Source organism: Tiliqua scincoides, chromosome 2, assembly GCF_035046505.1.
Source record: "Tiliqua scincoides isolate rTilSci1 chromosome 2, rTilSci1.hap2, whole genome shotgun sequence".
NCBI lineage: Eukaryota > Metazoa > Chordata > Lepidosauria > Squamata > Scincidae > Tiliqua > Tiliqua scincoides.
In genome coordinates this window covers 269,141,002-269,160,814 of record NC_089822.1, presented here as the reverse complement: position 1 = coordinate 269,160,814, position 19,813 = coordinate 269,141,002, and the positions used below count along the sequence as shown (strand labels likewise).

The window sequence follows — 19,813 nt, the reverse complement described above, 5'->3', positions numbered from 1 at the left end:
CGGTGCGGGGTCAGGTGTTGGGGGGGGGGGGGGCTTCTTAAGGGATGCCGCCTGTTTGTGCGTGAAAACCAGGGAGGTGCACGTGCGGGGTCTGTGCCTGTCCCCGATGCTGGGGCCAGGTGTGCCACGTGGGGCTTTTAGCGGTGCAGCCTGTGGACACGCCTGTGAGTGGGGAAGGGGGCGTGGGGGTCGCAGTACCCGCAGGCAGACCCGCTTTGCTGGTGTTCCTTGTGAGGAGAGGGCTGCTTTTCCTCCTGCAGGAAGACCCTCCGCTGTGCCAGGCGTCCTACGGGTGGCTGGGGGCTGGGCCATCCGGGCCTGGGCAGAATCCCAGCGCCTTCCGCGGAGAGGAGGAGCAAGGCAGGGGCGGCTGCATGAGATGGGGGAGGGGCTCCCTGGGGCATTTGGGGGGCCGCTGTGAGATACAGGAAGCTGGACTAGTCGGGCCTATGGCCTGATCCAGTGGGGCTCTTCTTATGTTCTTAAGTGGGGAGGGGGCTCTCCAGCTTGGACAGCAGGGCTGGCAGGGGCCCCGTTTTCCCAGGGTGGTTGCAGGCTCCTCGGGGCAGCGGGTCCCGGGGGCTGTGCGAGGGGCGTGCAGCGGCCCCCGCCGCAGAGGCTGCGCCCCGTCCTGCCCCTGACTGCGCCGCCCCGTCTGCCCGCAGGCTCGGCCTCGCACTCGCTGCGCTACTTCTACACGGGGGTGTCGGAGCCCGGCCCGGGACTGCTGCGCTTCGTCTCCGTGGGCTACGTGGACGGGCAGCTCATCGCGCACTACGACAGCGACACGAAGCGGGCGGTGCCTCGGGCGCCCTGGATGGAGAAGGTGACCCGGGAGGACCCCCAGTACTGGGAGCGGCAGACGGACCTCTTGCGGGGCTGGGAGGCGACCTTCAGAACGACCCTGCAGGACTTAATGAGGCTCTACAACCAGAGCGGAGGTGAGCGGGAGGAGCCGGGAGGCCCAGAGCCACGCCCTCTCCCTTCACGTCGGGCCGCCCGCCGCTCAGGGAGAGGGTCCGGACGGGCTGGCTGGCTGGCTGGCTGAGCCGCCCCGACTGCCGAGCTGTCCGGGACCGCTTTGACGCCCCCGCCGGTCCCTTCCAGGGCTCCACACTTACCAGAAAATGTACGGCTGTGACTTGGGGGAGGGCGGGCGGAAATCAGGATTCGACCGGTACGCCTACGACGGGCGGGACTTCGCGCCTTCGACGAGGACACGCTCACCTGGACGGCGGCCGACGCAGTAGCCCAGCTCACCAAGGCGAAGTGGGAGGCCGAGCTTGGATTCAACGAGCGCAAACAGACCTTCCTGGAGGAGACCTTACCCGGGTGGCTGCGGAAGTTCCTGCGCTACGGGGCGGAGGCGCTGCTGAGGAAAGGTGAGCGGGGGGGGGCGCTTCCTCCAGGCCTCCCGTCACAGCGCCGGAGGCTCCCCCTGCGCGCAGCCCGGCGGAGGGAGGGCAGCATCCCCGCCACCGTCCCCGGTGAAGCGGCCCCTGGAGCACCAAGGGAACGGGCATCGCGGAGCCGGGGCTGGCAGAGACCTCCTCTGCCCCCCCTTCTTCCAGGCCCCACCGCCGTCCTTCCAAAGGGGGAGAGCTTTCCGAACAGGACGGGCCTCCTCCCGCCCCGTCGCAGAACTGGCGCAGTCCTCTCCCCCAGCCCCCCTTCCTCCTGGGGCAAAACCGCCCCCTGCACTCCTGACGGGCCCTTGCGCTGCCCGAGCCACTCAGGCCTGGCTGCAGACTGCGCTCCTGCTGCAACACCCCCCACATAAGCACGGGCAGGCCTGGAGAGAGGGGGGCGCACGGGGGCAAAACAAACTGCACGGCAAAAACACTGCGTAGTTTCCTTCTTTGCCGCAAATGAATGTGGGCGCCGCGACCTCCAGCACTGACTCCGCAGCCCCTTCAGTCCGCCCTCCAAGCACTTCTCTTCCCAGTGCCTTCTGCAGAATGCAGTTCCTTTCTTCATAGCAGCTCTGACAGCTCCCAGATTCCCCAACAAACAGTCCCCCCAGAGCAGGCACGCTGTGGGTCAGAACCCACGAGGTCAGTCCCACACGGGCTCATTTCAGGCGGGTACCCATTCATTTCAGTCTTTGTTTTATTTTCAATACGTTACCCCTGGTGGCATCTGACTGCATTTGGGGAAATGTTACAGATCCAGACTTTTCACAGTGCATAGGCTCTTAACAACATATATATCCCCTGCGTATGCTGCTCACAATGAGAGGCAATGGGGCTTACTCCCAGGTAAGTGTGGATATCATTGCACACATCCTTTGGGATGTTTCTGGAATTAAAAAAAAAACAACACAAAAAAACAGACCAGCAACTGCTTGGGAGGCTCCAGAGCATTTTCTTTATTTTAAATAATTGTTTAAACTTATTATAAACTTCAAATTTAATGAATTTGATTTTATTTTTTGTCATACAAAAGGTGTTAAAAATTTTCCTGCTTGATGATGTGCCACTTCTGGCCATGACGTCTCTTCCAGTGGGTCCAACAGATTGTCGTTCTGAAAAGTGGGTCCCTGTCCTAAAAAGTTTGAGAAGCAGGGAATAGAAGTGCAGTGAAAGTGGATTCAAGCTGTAGTGGGAACGTCTTCTTCATAAGCACCAACATATAGTAGTACCCCTGGGGACTGAGGATAAGAATAGGGCCTCAGTTTGGCTGTACTTGTTGTAAGAGGCGACTGAACAGCCACTGGGTTGATGGAACTCTAGCTTGGGAAGGCAGCTCATCTGAGAGAAGGAAAACTCTGATCCCAAACCTCCACTGCCTTGTGGCTACATCCAGTTATGGAAAAGGCTTCAGGAGCCAACCTGGTGAAAGCTATTCTTGGATGCCTGCACATTATTATTAGAAGAAGAAAAGGCAACTGAGGAGGACTTTGCTGAAGCAGAAGAAAAGAAATGCAGTAGCAATACTATGTCAGAAGGTGGGGGGGATGGCCTTCCACTAAGGCCTGTATGGAAGAATACAGTATTTCAGACAGTCTAGCTGAAGGCCAGTATTTAAGATGTTAGATGACATATTTGTTGTTGTTAGGAAGGGGGCAGTGCCCCATGCCCAACAGAAATTCCCTTCCCCCTTCCTCTGGGAAGCTGCACCCGCTCTGCATAGTTCACGCACACACGCCTGTCTGTCACTTCATCTCCTATGACTGGCAGCCAAAGGTCTCTCCTCTTTTTTGAAAAGGGGGTTCAGAGAGTTGAGGAGGAGGGAGTATTTCTGCAGTTGTCTCTACACATGGAAGATTCACTCTCCTCCACCTTATCAAAATTCACATGCCTTCATCCTGTGCCGTGTCTGTTTCCCCTTCTGACAGGAAGCTCATTTAAAAGAAAAATCAAGGTAAAAATCAGTATAAGGAGAGAGTGCCTTGGAGCATGTGCAGAGTGCATCTGTAAGGGAACCATTTTTTCCTTCTCTAAAAATAGCATCCAGTTGGAAGTACAGAAATCAGTGACCTCATCCCCTTACTATGGATGCTGACCCTGAAGTTTCCTCCCTTCTTGGAAACTACAGAGGAGAATTTGGGGTGGCCATTTGGACCTCCAAGAACTAGTCAAGGCAAGCAGGAGACTCAGGAATTCTTCCTCTTCACTGGGGGATGAATGTTCAGCTTCAGGAAAAGAAAAAGAACTGCAGGAAGGAACAGAGAGGGCAGTGCTGGAAAAATGAATAGTGGCCATTTCAGGAGCTGTCCCTGATGGACAAACCCAGATGCTTGGGGGGGGGGCGATGCTCACTTCTTGCCCTCCAGTCCAGAGTAGTGGTTCTTGCCCTGCGCTCTGTGGATGGGCTTCAGAAGGTCCCTGAGCCAGCTGCAAAAGGCATTTTGTGTGTGTCTCCAATTTTCTGGGAGGGGGCCAGTGCTTTCATTTTGAAGGTATCTGTGACACAGAAAAGGTTGCACACCCCCACCTCTGTTCAGCTGTGGTGGAGGTCCAGGGACAGTTGCCCCAAAGTCCTGGAGGAGATCCCAGGGAAGTCCCAGGTCTGCTACTTCTTGCTTTGGAGCTTTTGTACCAAGTGCTGAGGGATGCTGTGGAGTCCCTTTCTTTGCAGATTTTAGTCTCTGGAGGATGCTGCACTTGTGGGATGACTGCTTTTGGGGCAGGGGGTGGATGAGAAGGTCCCTTCCTTCTGCTAAACTCCAGCATCCATCCTGTAAGTCAGCCAAGGACCCCAGTCTTGACACTGGCATTGCCACTTTTTCCACAGAGCCCCCCATAGTAAAGGTGACCCGTAAGGACAGCCAGCAGGGCTTGGAGACCCTCCTCTGCCGGGCCCACGGCTTCTACCCCAAGAAGATCGATGTCATCTGGAGGAAGGATGGGAAGGTCTGTTACGTGAAAATCCCCTTTTCCCTTCCAAGTTGTGATTTTTATATCTGGTTATGTTATTTTGGATCATACAGACCCAGCAAGCAGGCCACTCCTCCCCCAGCACATGTTTCCAAAGACCCTGGTCAAGCTACAAGCACGTGAATTACACAACCCCCACTTTCTTGCAGGTCAATGTATAATCACTGTGTCTCCTGATTATGCAAAACAAGCATGCACCTCTGGAGGAAAAGGTCTATTGTTCTTTTGTTGTAGCTTTAACACTCTTAAGCACCTTATGCAAATTGCCTCCCTCCCCCAGAAGGTCAGCCTGGCTGGTAAGCTGACTTCCTTCAGGTTCATCACATACTCCACCATTGTGTGTATACTGAGCATGTGCACAGCTCTGGGACACTTCCACATAAACATCAGTTTATGTCAGCTTCCAGGTCAGACAACCCCTTAAGAGTAAGCTCAGAGCACATGCCTCTTTCTCTCTGACTGCCCTCCCACGGGAGTGGTCCTTCCTAGGACTCTTTCCCATCCAACTACTCCCCGGACAGGTAAATATATCTTGCGTCAAAAATTATTTCCCTTCTTCCCTATCTATTCCTCCCTTCTTCCCCATCTTTAGTTAGCAAACTGGGTTTAGCAGATTAAGGAACCCCTAAAACACTTCCCTACACCCTATCTGTTTCTGATTCCTTTTCAGATGCACCCAAATACATAGCACATGCAGCCATCATAAAGCTAGGTACACTGTATCCAAATATTAGATTCAAGTAGACATATACTTACCATTTTCCATGTGCATTATGTTTACCTTTGTGTGTTTTTGCAATAAAAATATAATCCTTTGATTGAAAGTTACCTTTCTCCCAGTCTCCTCTTTAAGCTAAACAAGGGATCTCTTTGCTCTACGCTGTCTTGTTATCCAGCCTGCGATCCTAAGAGTTTCCAAAAGGCTAATATACTAATTCCCCTAAACAAAGCAGCCTTTTTGGTAACAGGTCAGGCAGGAGGACGCGTTCCATGGGGTTGTCAGCCCCAACCCGGATGGAACTTACTACACTGAGCTGAGAATTCAGATTGATCCCAAGGAGAGGAGCCACTACCAGTGCCATGTGGAACATGATGGGCTGCAGGACCCTCTGGATGTGGCCGTGAAGAAGTCTGGTGAGAGGCTGCAGGGGAGGGGGGCCTGGGGAGGAAACTCTTTGTGGGATGGGGGTAGAGTGGTGGGCAGATTCTGGGAGGTGGGCCTCAGCCACTCTCAGTTTGTAATTTAGTGCTCAGAGCTGCTGATACATGCCTGTGCTGAAGGCTGGAAGGAGGCTGTGGCTGCTGGAAACAGTGGGCAGAGGAACCCTGGAGAGCAGGAGGCAGAAACTTCTGCTTTCATCGCTCTGAGTGGGTGACATGAGAGTGCCCCCAAATCAGACCCTTGTATGAGATCCGTGGAGACCTTTCTCAGTGGTTTTGCAGGCTCCCTTGAAGGCCTGAGATGCTGAGCCCAAGTGGGTCTCCAGGGGGTGGAATTGCCCTGGATCAGGGCCACCCCAGAGCGGGGCTTATCTCAGTGGTTTGCATGTGTCCCAGCCTCAGGGTCCCCATCTCCAGTCGAAGGGTCTCGGGATCTCTGCCTGAGGCTCTGCAGAGCCCACTTCAGTCTGAGTCAATGTGTGTTCTTTCCATTTCCCCCTCAGCGCCTGTTTGGCTCATTGCTGTGGGAGTCATCCTGGGGGTCCTGGGGGTCCTGGGTGTGGCTGGAGTCATCTTCTACATCAGTAAGTAAATCCCCGGATGCCTCTGTTGGGCTGCCGCTTAGGCTGGGAACTGTCTTCTCCTTCTGTGTCCTGGACCATGAATACAATTGGTGAGGAAGGTTGCTGCTGAGGGTGTGCTGATGTTCCCTGACCAGGTTCCCTGTCCAGCTTCCCTGACAGCCCACTGTCAAAGAGGATCATGTGGCCCAGCAGGTGTTCAGGTCAACTGGACTTGCAGCTGCCCAGCAGGCAGGGATTCCCAGAGTTGAGATCACAGAAAGATAATGGACATTTGTTTGAATACACCTGTGGTTCTCGAACTTCCCCTGATCCTTGTGGCCATTGGCCACGGCATCACATCACATCACCTCACCTCAGTTACCCCTTGTCGTACACTTGAGCTCGCTCCCAGGGTTTTGGGGTGCTCAGAGTTGTTGGTTCTGAACCCTAGAGCCCTCAAAGATCCCTGTTCAGTAGTACTGCCAGTAAGAGCTAGTGTCTCAGTCCAGGGAAGCCAAGACCCTCTACGCTTAACTACATCCCTTGTAGGCACTGAGCACTTTCTTTACTTAAAGTCTCACTCCTCAAGTTTCTAGTCCACAATGAGGATTTTTGGTAGCTTGCTGAAGGGCTAGGCAGGATTCTGAACCTTTGTCCCCAACAGACAATGAACCAACAGGGTAAAAGGATTTTTACTTTATTTAAGTACAAAAGGTTACAACAAGTTACAAAAGGCAGCAAATGCTAGAGGCATAAAAACTTCTAGGAAACATATCAGCATAAAATAAGAAAGCTAACTGACTATATTATTTCCTAACGCTCACCTGGGTCAGCTTCTTTTGTAGATCTTCAGTTACCTATGAGGCCACATGGTCCTGGCCTGGGGCAGGATGTGCACCCACACCAAAAGACAAAGACCAAAGACGAAGACAAAGGGCACAGGCACCGCTTTGGGCTTTGTTTTTTATACTTCACAGGCTACCAGGATGGGGTGACTCTGTACTCATTTTAAACTGTCCAATCAGAAACCCTTAAGGTCAGAATCTTCTCGAAGTGGGTCTGGATGCTAGTCCTCCTAGTTCTCCCCCTCCCCACTGGAGAATCCTGGGCACTTCTCTGGCTGCTGAGGTGCTACATCTATCACCTTCCATTGAGTTGTAAATTCCTTGCAGCTAGGAACTGCAAGCCCCTTCTGCGTTACTGGGTTACTTTGGTTCAGGCTTTGCAATGCTACTAGGCCTAAGCTGCAGATATTCATGACACCCCTGTTCCCCCAGGCAAGATGGAGGATGCATTTGGACCCCCACCCCCACTAAGAGCAGGCTGGGCTCCCCAAGCGGAGGAAAGCTCTGCGCTGCTCTCTCTCTCTGGGTCCGGCTTCCCTCCCAGTTGGAAGCCTGCCAGGAGCACTCCCCGTGCTGGTGAGATGCAGCACCTCCCCAGCTGCCCAGCCAGCCTTCGCTCCCACCTCCCCCCACCATGTTTCACAGCCCTGCTGTTATGTCCATTCTGGGGGCCGCTTCCCCCCGTTCCCCTTCGCCCACCCACCGCTTGAGCCTTTTTACACAGTGTAATCGGTTGAGTATCTTTGCATTCGTTGGGGGCTGCTACAACACCCTTCTGCTAACAGGAGTTTCTCCTCTCCATCCACCCTTCTCCCTTGCAGACGCCCCGTCGAATTGCCGAAGGAGTCCAGGAGAGTCCCTGGTCCTGCGTTCCGCATCTGGAGCCTCAGGAGGTAAGCCTGGGTAACTGGGGGGGGGGGGCTGCTGGGTTCCTCCCCTTCCACTTGCCCTGGGATGCCAGGGGCGGGTGCCTTCTCCAGGGCTTGTCCAGCCTGGTTGCCCTCCTCCCTGGGCTCCCCTCTCTCTCTCCTTGGGGTGGACGGAGGCGTCCTCATTCCCTTCATGGGCCGTCCTCCCTGCCCATGTCCTGCCTCCCCCTTCCCCTCCCCTCCCCGCTCCTTGTGAGGCTTTGCCTCGGGTGCCGGTGCCCGGCCCCTTCAGGGATAGGTGAGGCCCTGGGAACCCGTCTGCCAGGCTCCGCCCCCCCGGGTTCACTCAGGAGAGGAATCCCCACCTCCAGCCCCTTCCCGTGGCCGCTGCCTCTCAAAGGCTCTGCCTGTGTGCCTTCCCTTCTTCCACCACCGTGGACAAGGGGTGTGTCCTTCGCCTCCACCATTGGTGGAGTCCCTGGGCAAGGTCGGGCTGCGGGGAAGGCGATCATCCCCCCTCCCCCCACTGCCGCCTGCCTTGCCCCGGGATATTCGCGCCTGTGACCCCTCCCCACCTCACACTGCCCCACCCACCGCCTTCACAGCCCCAGAAAAGCAGCAAGTAGGGAGGAAGCAGGTGCAGCTGAGCTGAGCAGCTACGGCCCCCTCTCTCCCCAGATGCCTCCAGACATCCCTGGTCACGCCTCCCTGGGGAGCCGCAACGCACAGACTGAATGCCTCAGGATTACACTTATAACTAGAGAGTTAGAGAGACCATTATTGGCATTAGCTAGGATTGTGCCTCTTGTCTTATAATAGCAGCCAACGTAGGAAGTATCCCCCCCCCCCAAAGGAGGCAGGAGGAAAAAGGGGGATGGCTGGAAAGGAATGGGTATTTTTATTTTTTAATCAATTTTGGGGGGAAAAGCCTGACTGATCAAGAGCAACTTTTTTTCTTTTTTGAAGGGGGAAGAAAAGGTCCTTAGAAACCTCTGCCCACCCACCCTGCTGCCCTGGATTCTGATCTCAGCCGTCCTCCAGCGTCAGTCCAGGGAGAAGATGCAGGGGCAAAACTGAACCCAGCGGATCGTGAATTGACACCATGAAAGACTTCCTAGTGCTGTTGCAGGGAACCTTCTGGGATGTCCTCCCCTGGTGATGGTCAACCACAGCCTGGCTGAGCACATGCCATGGAGTGCTTGACATCTGAGTGCCCTGCCTCCCTGCAGAGGGTGGGACTGGATGATCTCTGGAAGTACCTTGTGACTCTGACTTTCTGATTCTGTCTCTATATATAAGCGCTGAGGGAGAGTTACCTGAAAAACTGCTCCTGACTCCTTCTGCTTTGCAATCCTGATTTATATATATATATATATATATATATATATATATATATATATATATATATATATATATATATATATATATATATAAAGGGATATTCCTTTCACAGAAGTAGCTGATGCAGAAGGCTTTTGGCCTGTCTGATACTGGGTGCCATTCGTATGGAGCACATTTTGTTGAAGCATTTGAAAAACTGTCCATAATTGTGGGTTCCACAGCCCAAGAAGGATGTTGCAGAGCTGGGAAAGGTACAAAAGACACTAAGGGCGCAATCCTAACCCCTTATGTCAGTGCTGTCCAGCACTGACATCAGAGCAATGCAGCTCTGAGGTCAGGGAACAACATTCCTCTACTTTGAGGAGGCCTCTGTGAGTGACACCCAACTGCAGGATGCAGCACACATCCCATTGCCATTGGAAAGCACTGACATAAGGGATGAGGATTGTGTCCTAAATGATCCCAGGGCTGCGCAAACCCCAACTGGGCTGCTGGGTCCCGTGAACCAAGTGTTGGTGTCTCACAGCATGTCCTGGGAAGCCTGGTTTGAACAGGAGAGCCCAGCCCTCTCAGTGATCTGGGGTCCTTGAAAGCCACTCCCTGGAATCAGTTCCCCTCACCGTCCTTTGAAGTGGAACATCCTTGTGCCAAAACAGCCAGGTGTGCTTGTGGCACCTCTAAACTGCGCAACTGGGGCATGTCCCAGAGTTACTTCCAGTCCAGAGAGACTGCACCATACAGTATTGAACAAGAGGAAGAAATAATTGGGGTGCTTCTTTCAGTTAAGTGACAATTCCTGTCCTTATGTGTGATATTCCCATATATATCTCTATGGTAGACCTTGATCTCCCGCCCCTTCTCCTTGTGAGAAAGAGAGAACTCTTCAGGAAAAGCAGGAGGTGCAAGGAGTGAATGTGAGATGATGGATTGAAGGGGGAGTCAAAATGGAAGCTAGAGTCCGTGTGTGCATGCATGAGGGGATCAATGCCATCCATTTTTCCTTTCTTCTGGAGCAAAGTAATTCTCAAACAAGACCCACACACCCCTGGGCCATGACATGCTCTCTCCACCAGGAACCTCATGGTATTCCTGGGAGAAGTTCTCTTTGTACATTCAGCAATCAGCTTCTGCTTCCTCCATATATCATTCGGTGCTGCTTGTTTTATATTTGATATCACTGCTTATGCATTGTATATATGCATTTTTCTCAATAAATTCCTGCTTTCTGCCTGGTGAATTGTGAGTTGCATCCTTTTCCCCTTGTGGTCTTCTGGTGAGTGTTTGTGGGAATGTGCGCTGTGACCAAGACTATGGGATTCCTGGACATGCGTGCTTGGGGGCCCACAAGAATGTGCTTCCAGGGCATGTGTGTGAACACCTGGAGCACCTTCTAAATCAGGGGTGCCCTAACCCTGGCCCTGGGGCCACTTGCGGCCCTTGAGGACTCCCAATCCGGCCCACAGGGAACCCCCAGCCTCCAATGAGCTCAGGCCCTCCAGAGACTTGCTGGAGCCGTGCTGGCCCTCTGCTGATAAATCAGAGGCCAGATCACCCCTCTTCTTCTTTGCACAAAGAAACTTGCCCATGATGTGTTTTTTGTTCTTCCTCAGAGTTGCTATCCAGTCTCCCTCACTGAGCATTGCCAGTTCCTGGTGCCATTTTGGCCAAGTTATCTCTTTGTGACTGTCAAGCCCAGTCCACACATTTTCCACCAGCCTGCCTGTTCTGCTTCTCAGCCCCACATTTTGGCTCAAGGTCAATTCCTAGTAATTTTGTGTTGTGAGAAAGGGAGAAGTGCAGCTCTTTATCCACTCTCTCCATCCCATGCGTAATTTTGTACGTCTCAAATGTGTTCTGAGACTATGAGGACATAAGAAGAGCTCTGCTGGATCAGGCCAAAGACCTGTCTAGTCCAGCTGGATTGGGGGGGGGGGGGCTGCTCTGAAAGCTCTGTTCTCCCTGCTGAAGCCAAATGATGTTCTTCCTGTTGGCTTTGCCTGAACTGCCAGTTGGAGAAAGGTCTTATACAGGGGATGGACAGAGTGGATAGAGAGATGCTCTTTACACTCTTGCATAACACCAGAACCAGGGGATGATCACTAAAATTGAGTGTTGGAAGAGTTAGAACAGAGAAAAGAAAATATTTCTTTACTCAGCGTGTGGTTGGTCTGTGGAACGTCTTGCCACAGGATGTGGTGATGGCGTCTAGCCTGGACACCTTTAAAAGGGGATTGGACAAGTTTCTGGAGGAAAAATCCATTATGGGGTACAAGCCATGATGTGCATGCGCAACCTCCTGATTTTAGAAATGGGTTGTGTCAGAATGCCAGATGCAAGGGAGGGCACCGGGATGAGGTCTCTTGTTATCTGGTGTGCTCCCTGGGGCATTTGGTGGGCCGCTGTGAGATACAGGAAGCTGGACTAGATGGGCCTATGGACTGATCCAATGGGGCTGTTCTTATGTTCTTAAACTACAATTCCTAGGAGGCCTTGCAGGTCTCTTGTTATCTGGTGTGCTCCCTGGGGCATTTGGTGGGCCGCTGTGAGATACGGGGAAACTGGACTAGATGGGACACTGGATGCAACACTGGACTGGATGCAACACTCCACATGTGGCCTTACCATCGATTTGTACAACAGCATTACAATATTAGCCGTCTGATGGAGCTCCTTTGCTGCTAGGTTGCTGGTTAACCCTTTCTTCTCTCTTGGTAGTGTCCTTTCTTCAAATTTACTGGTGGGGCTTCTTTTCTCCCTTGGAACATTTCCCTATGGAGAATGTTGCTTTCTCATTGTCCCTGGAGCAGTGATTTTCAACCTCTTTCATCTCATGGCACACTGACAAGGTGCTAGAATTGACAAGGTGCACTATCAGTTTTTTTTTAATAATTGACAAGGCACACTGTGGTGCTAGTGGGAGGCTCACATCCTCCAATGGTCCTAGTAATAAATTACTCTTCCCAAGACTCCTACTGCAGACTATCCGTGACACACCAGTGTGCTGCAGCACTGTGGCAGAAATAGCTGCTCTAGAGTGCTTCTTCCTGACTGAGAATAAAACTGATCATTGGACCTTGGGCAGTGCCTTTGGGCCTGCTTTGTGCTTTCTCCATTTTGGGTGTCTGGAGTACCCAGAGCTCTAAGTTATGTCTTTGGGTTTCTTCTGATGTCAGATGCCACACACCAGGTACTAGTGCTGCTGCTTCTCAGTGTGCCTTGAGGTGGCCAAAATTGAAAATCATTGGACTGGAGCAGGGTGTCCACACTTTTTGCCAGGAAGGCCACATCATCTCTTGGACACTGTGTGGCACCCACTAGGTGGGCTACGAGCCAATTTCAGGTGGATCCCCATTCATTCCAATGCTTATTATATTCCTGATAGATTTGACTGCATTCAGGGGTATGTTACAGATCTGTTCTTTTAACAGGCTCCTGTGTATATGCTTTTAACAACGATAGTCAATATAGCTTACTCCCAAGTAAGTGTGAAATCTGAAGTCTCTGAGGAAAGGGATAAAGAACCATTCCAGCTTCTGGAAAATCACAAGGGTAGAGGAAAGCAGCTGGCTTCGAATTCCCAGTCCCTTTGACATGTGTCAAGGCCTTTGACATGTGTCAAGGTCTCTCTCTCTCTCTCTCTCTCTCTCTCTCTCTCTCTCTCTCTCTCTCTCTCTCTCTCTCTCTGAGCTGTATTTTCCCATTTCCTGGCTTTCTAATGGGACAGTGACAGGGGAGTGAGAGAAAGTAGTTTGGAGGTTTGATCTGCAGGTAAGTGTATGTGAGGTGTGTGAGTGAAGGCAGAGAAACCAGAGGAAAGGAGGCAGGAGGTCTGGTCTAGAGGGTAGAGCCTCCGTCTGCCTGAAGATAACATCCACAAGGTCGCCAGTTCGAGGCCACCGGCACCGTGCGACCTTGGAGCAGCTGACAAGCTGAAGCCGAGCAATTCCATCTGCTCTGAGCGTGGGAGGATGGAGGCCAGAATGTGAAGCCAGATCGGAATGAAACACCTGAATGTTGTGGTTCTTGAAAGAAAGAACCTTCTTTGAAATTGTAAAAATCCCTATTTAATAGGGATTTAATAAAGCCTGCCTATGTAAACCGCCTTGAATAAAGTCTTGAATAAAGACCAAGAAAGGCGGTATATAAATACCTGTTGTTGTTGTTGCTGTTGTTGTTATTATTAAAGGTCTACCTGACTCACAGCAGAGGAACCCAGAATGGGAGGCATTTTAGAAAAGTCAGCACCTCTGACAGAGTTGGGAGCATCAGGAAGAAAACATGGGCCGCAAGGTCCTTTGACCAGCGCCTCACCACCACCACTCCAAGGCCTTGCAAAATCAACAAGCCTTGTTTTAGGGGCCACAGCAATATTAGCCAAAGGAAACAACAGGAGATGTTCCAGAGCCACTTGAAAATTTAACCCAACATTTTGAAGGCTCCAAGCCAGAAAATGCCAACAAAACAGAATGTTGGACGGAAGGTTTGTGTTGGAGGAATCTCTTACAACTGTTTTCCTCCGTTAGGGGGGGAGCAGAGTTGCTTCAGCAGCAGAACCCCCCTTTGCTGGGAATCAACCCTAGGGAGCCTCCCACACCCGGCTGACTGCTAGTCAAGAAAAACACAAACAACATTGGCTGGTTGAAGTTGCAAAGTAGTTTCATTTACTCACGGTTCCTTTGGAGCATGGTTACAACGTCTGAATATGTTCAGAGGTACACTAACTTAAAGATAACACGGCCCTACAGCTGCCTTGTCCTGCATGCCATGTGGTCAAGATGGCGGCACCAGCGGATCCCAGATCTTGTCTGCTCAGTTGTGGTGAGGAAGAGAGAGAGAGCTTGGAAAGAAAGGGAGTTATATAGGGTCTGGGGCCACGCCCCCACATAGGTCATCCAAGGTGGACAGGTAAATTGCAAAGGACACTGGGCTATGGCTTAACCCTTTTTAGGACAGTCTCCTGCCACCTCTTGGAAGCAGACGGAGTTGTACCAAATCCAACAGTTTGGCCACCACATCAAATAAGAAACAGATGCTTCAAAACAAGGCTGTCCTGATCACCTGCTGTGGTACCACTTTCCCTGGGAGAAGAAGGAGTTGAACAAATGGGGAAGTGGGACTGAGAAGCAGAACAGGCAGGCTGGTGACAAATGTGTGGTCTGGCTGGACAGTCACAGAGACAGCTTGGCCAAAACGGCACCAGGAACTGGCAGTGCCCAGCGGGGGAGGCTGTGAGGAGGAACACAAAAAGCACACCACACGTCAAGGGGAAGTTTGCAGGCTGGTCTGGAGAGGAAGCAACAAGCAGGGCAGGCCCATCTGTGAGGCCCACTGAAGCCATCGCCTCAGGCACAGATCAGGGGGGCCCCCACCTTTGTCTGCCCACCTGCCTCCACTGCTGTCCTTCTCCTTCCACTCCCTGGACTGGAAAAGGAAGGAGACAGAGAAGAGAAAGAACTCCTGTGGAGGGGAGGGGAGGGGGCTGCTGAACCAGAACATTGGCAAGCGAAGGGGTAGAGGTGGGCGCGTCAGTGGGCAAGGGGGGCAGCCTAAGGCAAGAGGAAGGCTTGGGCTGGCCCAGAGAGCAAGCAAAACAAAATTAACTCCCTAACGCAGGAGAGATCAGCTGTGGGGTAATCAGGGGGTGTTGGACTGTGGGGCTCTTGGGTGCCAAGACAAAGGGGGTCTGGCCTCTGATTTCCCAGGAGGAGTCTTGGTTCTGTGTGTCACGATGTCTGTTTCAGGTGCCCAGAACGCTGTGCCAGGCGCTGGCAGAGGAGTCTGCGGGAAATGGATTCAGAGGGAAAGAGGCTGAACCTGCAAAGACACGCCAGAGAGACACAGCAGCTGCAGTGGGGGGACCTGTGACCCAGACCCCCTTCCTTCCTAACAGTAGTACTGCCCCCCAGCATTGGCATTCCTGGAGGGGGCAAAACGCTGGCGAAAAGCGGCCCCACCTCTTCCCTTTTGCAGGGGCGAGTAGCCAGGCGCCTGAGGAAACTTACAGGAACACCAGTGCCCCCCACAGACAGTCAGAGTGGGCAAGAGGAGCCAACCTCAGCCCCCTCCTTGGCCTGCAGCCTGGCAAGTGGGGGTCGCCTTGAGTGGGGGGGGGAGCTGGGGGTTGAGACGGGCCGGGATGGAGCAGCAGGAAAGGAAGACCTGACTTGGAGTCACAACCAACTCCAACAAGGACCTGGACGCCATGGGGTCCCTGCTCTGCCTGCAGGAGCTGCGCTGGGCGAAGGAGGGAGGGAAAGGTCTCTGCCCCTGAGCACTTCCATACCTGCAGGTCGCGGAAGAAGGACGTGCAGCGGGCTGAGGCTCTGCTCCAGGTGGGACCTCTGAATCCCCCCTTTCCCACCAGGCTGCGGGGTGGGCACAGTGCCCCCTCCCTCCTGCCCAGGGACTCCACTGGCTGCCCACCCGCCCTCCTTTCTCCCTCCCCTGTAGGGACTCACTCACCGGAGCAGCCCCCCAGCAGCGGAAGGGCAGCCGCCCCCAGGAGCCAGGCGCGCCAGACCCATCCCTCTTGGCACAGGATCGCAACCACCAGCCTCCCTCCCCGTCCAGGCTGGGCTGAGCTGTGAAGGAGAGTTCGGCGAGAAGCGCTCCGCCAATGAGGAGCGGGTGCGTCTGTTGCGTCACCGGTTGCTCGGCAGACCTCGAAAGCACCGGGCAGCTGGACTCGTAACCAAGAAAGAAAGTTTTGTCCCGGCTGATCCGAGGCTTCCCCCCTCTGACTCACTCCTTCTAATGGGGCAGGGCCTGGACATGCACCCCCCCCCCGGACAGACAGCTGTCCTCGGATGGGGTGTCTTTCAACCCCTCACTCCTGACGTGGCCAGGTGGGGACTGTCACCACCAGCTCCCCTCAGCTTCTGGTGCCATTTGGATGGGAACTGAAGGGGACAGGAAGAGGCTGGCGGGCCCAGGTGTCGCTCTGAGACCCACAGCCCAGGGGAAGAGGAGCCCCCCCCCCCCGAACTGCCACCCACAGCTGCGCTTTGATATTTCCGTTGGGTCTACCACAGATCTGAAGACCCCCAAACACCTGGGCTGAGGGGAAACGGCTGCCTTCTCCACCCCCCACAGTCCCTCCTGCCCCTCAGAGGAAGAGGCAGGAGGGAGGCCCTTTCAGGTGTGCCCTCTTCTTCCTGGTGGGGATTGTTGGAAATGGTGCTTTCAAAACCTCCCTTCATCTTGCAGGAGGGAAGGCTCTGGACAGCAATGAGGCTTCCCCACTTCTTGCCCCTTTAGCAGGATCATCGTCCTCTCTGGGGCCACTCCAGACAGGGAAATCCAGTCCAAGGAAGCTTTACTGACTCCATCATGGCAGACAGTTGCAGTATATTGCTGGCTGGGGCCGAACACACATTCACACAAACACACCCACTCTGGCCAACTCTCACCCTTGAAGGCTGCGCTCAGTCTGGATGCAAGAAGCACACAGAGGCTGCAGAAGCCAAAGCGGCAGTAGAACCCCCTGCCCCCCTTCAGTCCCTGGGCCCCATCATTTCTCCCCTTGGCCCTTCACTTTTCTGTGGGCAAAAGAATGTCCTCAGGGCCTCCCTCTACTCTTGGCTTCCGGTCTGGGAACCTTCACCTGGAATTTCCCACTCCTCCTCCCTGACATTTGGCTCTGAGTGTTCTCAAGACAGGCAGCAGCACCTCCTTATCCAAAGTTAGGAGAACAGCTGCATTTGTGCCCTTCTCCCCCCCCCCCACCCTTGGTCTTGTGAGAACTGTCTGCTCTCCTTCCAAAATGTTTACATCATGGTCCCTCCGCCCCCTATTCAGGTTGTCCATGGAGGCAACCAGGTCCTTTCCTTGTGTTTCCGTTCCTCCCACTCCCAGCCCTCCCACTCCCAGCATGGCCTTTCCCAGTTTGAAGAGACACTTTGCCAACAGTCTGAGGCTAAGAGGCAAAGAAGGAAGGCCCATAGCCAGGGAGACAGACCAGGGACAGACTGCACTTGCTCCCGGTGTGGAAGGGATTGTTACTCCTGGATTGGCCTTTTCAGCCACACTAGACGCTGTGCCAGAACCACCATTCAGAGCGCGATACAAAAGTTTTTCGAGACTGAAGGTTGCCAATACAAATACTCCCAGCCCTGAAAGTCAAAGAGGACCGTTCTTTCCCAGGGCAGACTCCACTGGGCCTGCTTTCTTCTTCCAGAGGGTTGTCTTATCCAGATAATATCCAGGATGGAGATTAACTGGATGTTATGAAGATGGCTAATACCCTCAGCTGCAGCCTCAACTGGGGCAGCCTCAGACACCTCCCAGCAGCTCCACAGGCAGCTCCTCGATTTGGAGATCCTCCAGGGGAAAGGGAGCCGGGAGGCCCAGTCCCTCTTCTCCCCATTTTTCACCCTCCCCTCTCCTCAGCAGGGTCCGGGTCTCCTTCCCATCGCGCAGGCATTTCTGCAGAAATTGAGTGGCTGCGGAATTCACAGAGGATTTTTGGTGCTCATCGTCTGCGGAGTCAGCATCCCACCTCCTCTTGGTCCTTGGCCTCAGCTGCTGCCCAGCTGAGGGTCTCCTTGTGGAAGGCGAGGAAGTCCCTCCCATCAAAGCCATAGTGGACAACCCTCTTCTGTGTCCGGCCTGGCGCAGCTGACAGCCAATCCCAAGCTGCAAGCTGTGAAACCCTGTAGGGGCGACGGGGGGGGGCATGAGAGCCAAAGCAGGGTCACCCCCAGCCTTCCCGCTCCTGCGGGGTTTGATCTTATGGTGCGACACCCCACATCCTGTCAGTGTCTGTTCCTTTGTTCCCACCTGGAGCAGCAGGAACAGGAAATGGTCCTCAGGCCAGAAGTTTGGCTCCCGGGACTTTGCCCCAGGGAAGCAGCACGTCTCGTGCTAACGTGTCCAGACCACGCGTGGCGGCTTCCAACCACCACGAGGCGCCAGCGATGTTCCTGCACTGCGCTGACCGGGGCGTCAGCATCCCTCATCCTGGTCCCCGGGGTCTGGGGAGGCAGCCCTCCTCCGGTGGACCTGGACTCCCCTTCCGAAGGCCCTGGAAGTGACTGCTCAGTGATCCTCCCCAAACACGCGGCTCTGAGACTGGACCGGCGAACCCGAGCAGGCTCGCAGGGCCCCAGGACGGTCCGGGAAAGGCGCCACGCACGGATCCCCCACCCCCAGCTCTGGAATCCGACTGGCTGCAGCCTGCCCTCCTTTCACCCCCCCCCCGTTCATAGGGGGCTGCAGCCCCCCAGCAGCAGGAGGGCAGCTGCCCCCAGAGCCAGGCGCACCAGCCCCTCGGCCACCCCTTGAAGGTGGGTTCGGCTGGGCTGGGCGGTGGAGGTGAGCTGGGGGATTTCGGAAATGGGCTGTGCCAGATGGAAGGGAGGGCACCAGGATGCAGCTCTCTTGCTGTCTTGTGTGCTCCCTGGGCATTTGGTGGGACTGTGCGATCCGGGAAGCTGGTCTAGATGGGGCTGATCCAGAGGGGCTGTTGTTTTGTTCCAAAGTTCTTCTCTGCCCGGCTGCAGCACGGCTGGCAGGGCCTCTTTTTTCCCATTGGCGGAGCCTCCACCGCGGCCAATCCCGCCCTGCTCCGGCCTGGGGCTGCGCAGCCTTCCTCCGCTCCGCACTCCGGACATCGACGGCTGCGAGACGAGATGCGTCTCCTTCGCTGGACCGCGCTGCTCCTCCTGCTGAGCGCCTGCTCCGGTGAGTGCCTGCAGGGGCTCCACCCCCGCTTGGGCGGCGAGCAGCGCTTGAACCCGGGGCTGGTGGTCTGCGCTCCAGGCGCGTCCCGGGCAGGCGAGGCGGAACAGGTCGAGGGTCTCTCCCCGGAGACAGCCGGAGTGCTGGCCAGTCCCGCCTGCCCCTGCCGCCCTGCCTGCTTTGGAGGCGCTCCGGGGCGGGGAGCTCCCCGCGAACCTTCCTCCAGGCGCGAGTCTCGGCGGCGCTGCCCAGGGCTCCGGGGGTCTCCTCCGCTGAGCGGCGGGTCTGGGCTGGGAAACGGCTGTGCGGCAGCCCCTCTTAGCCCCGTTTCAGCCCCCCTCTCTGAACGGGGGAGGGGGGCTCCTGCCCGCGTCCCAGCCAGGAGCGCCCCTACGCGCTTCATCGTCTATCTGGCGGAGGGGAGCCTTCCTCCCCCCCCCCCACGTCGCGTGGGCCAAGAGTCCCTTCGTTGCTCCCCCTTCGCCCCAGAGCCCTTTTGTCGCTTCTCAGGTGGAAAGACTTGATGGCAAATACGGGGGTCCAGGACAGCCCCCCACCCCAGCAGGCAAGCCTATATCTGGATGGGGGGCGACGACGCGGACCCCTCCCCCTGGCAGGACGGGGTACCCTCGGTTGGGGATTTGGCCGCTCCAGGAACAGCCTTCAGCCTGCCCTGAATGGGGCGCGCTCCACCCGGACCAGATTTGGAGGTCGGGGCTCCTCCGCGATCAGGGGGAGGCCCCAGGTGGGGGGGGCAGCTAAGAGGAGCACCTTTGAAGCGCTTCACTTTGGTGGGGGGACTGTCTGCAGCCCTCCTGGAAGAGGCAGGTCTGGCCGCCCTTCTCCACACCTGGATGAGGTGGTGGGAATGTGCTCTGCGTGGGGCCCAGCAGTGGCGTCGGGGGCTGATGCACACCACGAGGGGCACCCCAATGGGGCAAACCTCTCATCTTTAGAGCACCCAGTGAACTTTCAGA

The 19,813-nt window shown here is 55.0% G+C and overlaps 2 protein-coding genes across 2 annotated transcripts in view; both read left to right on the top strand.

The window, feature by feature from the left end:
- LOC136640475 (major histocompatibility complex class I-related gene protein-like) overlaps positions 1-9,168 on the top strand; it is a 218,346-nt gene extending 209,178 nt beyond the window's left edge. The window contains exons 6-7 of the mRNA XM_066615639.1: positions 7,770-7,841; positions 8,784-9,168. Of these exons, the coding sequence (XP_066471736.1) occupies positions 7,770-7,841; positions 8,784-8,803 (92 nt within the window). The 3' untranslated portion in view covers positions 8,804-9,168. The remainder of the gene's footprint in view (positions 1-7,769; positions 7,842-8,783) is intronic.
- Positions 9,169-18,785: 9,617 nt separating this feature from the next.
- LOC136639180 (class I histocompatibility antigen, F10 alpha chain-like) overlaps positions 18,786-19,813 on the top strand; it is a 75,341-nt gene continuing 74,313 nt past the window's right edge. Inside the window, exon 1 of the mRNA XM_066613185.1 lies at positions 18,786-18,839. Within this exon, the coding sequence (XP_066469282.1) occupies positions 18,788-18,839 (52 nt within the window). The 5' untranslated portion in view covers positions 18,786-18,787. The remainder of the gene's footprint in view (positions 18,840-19,813) is intronic.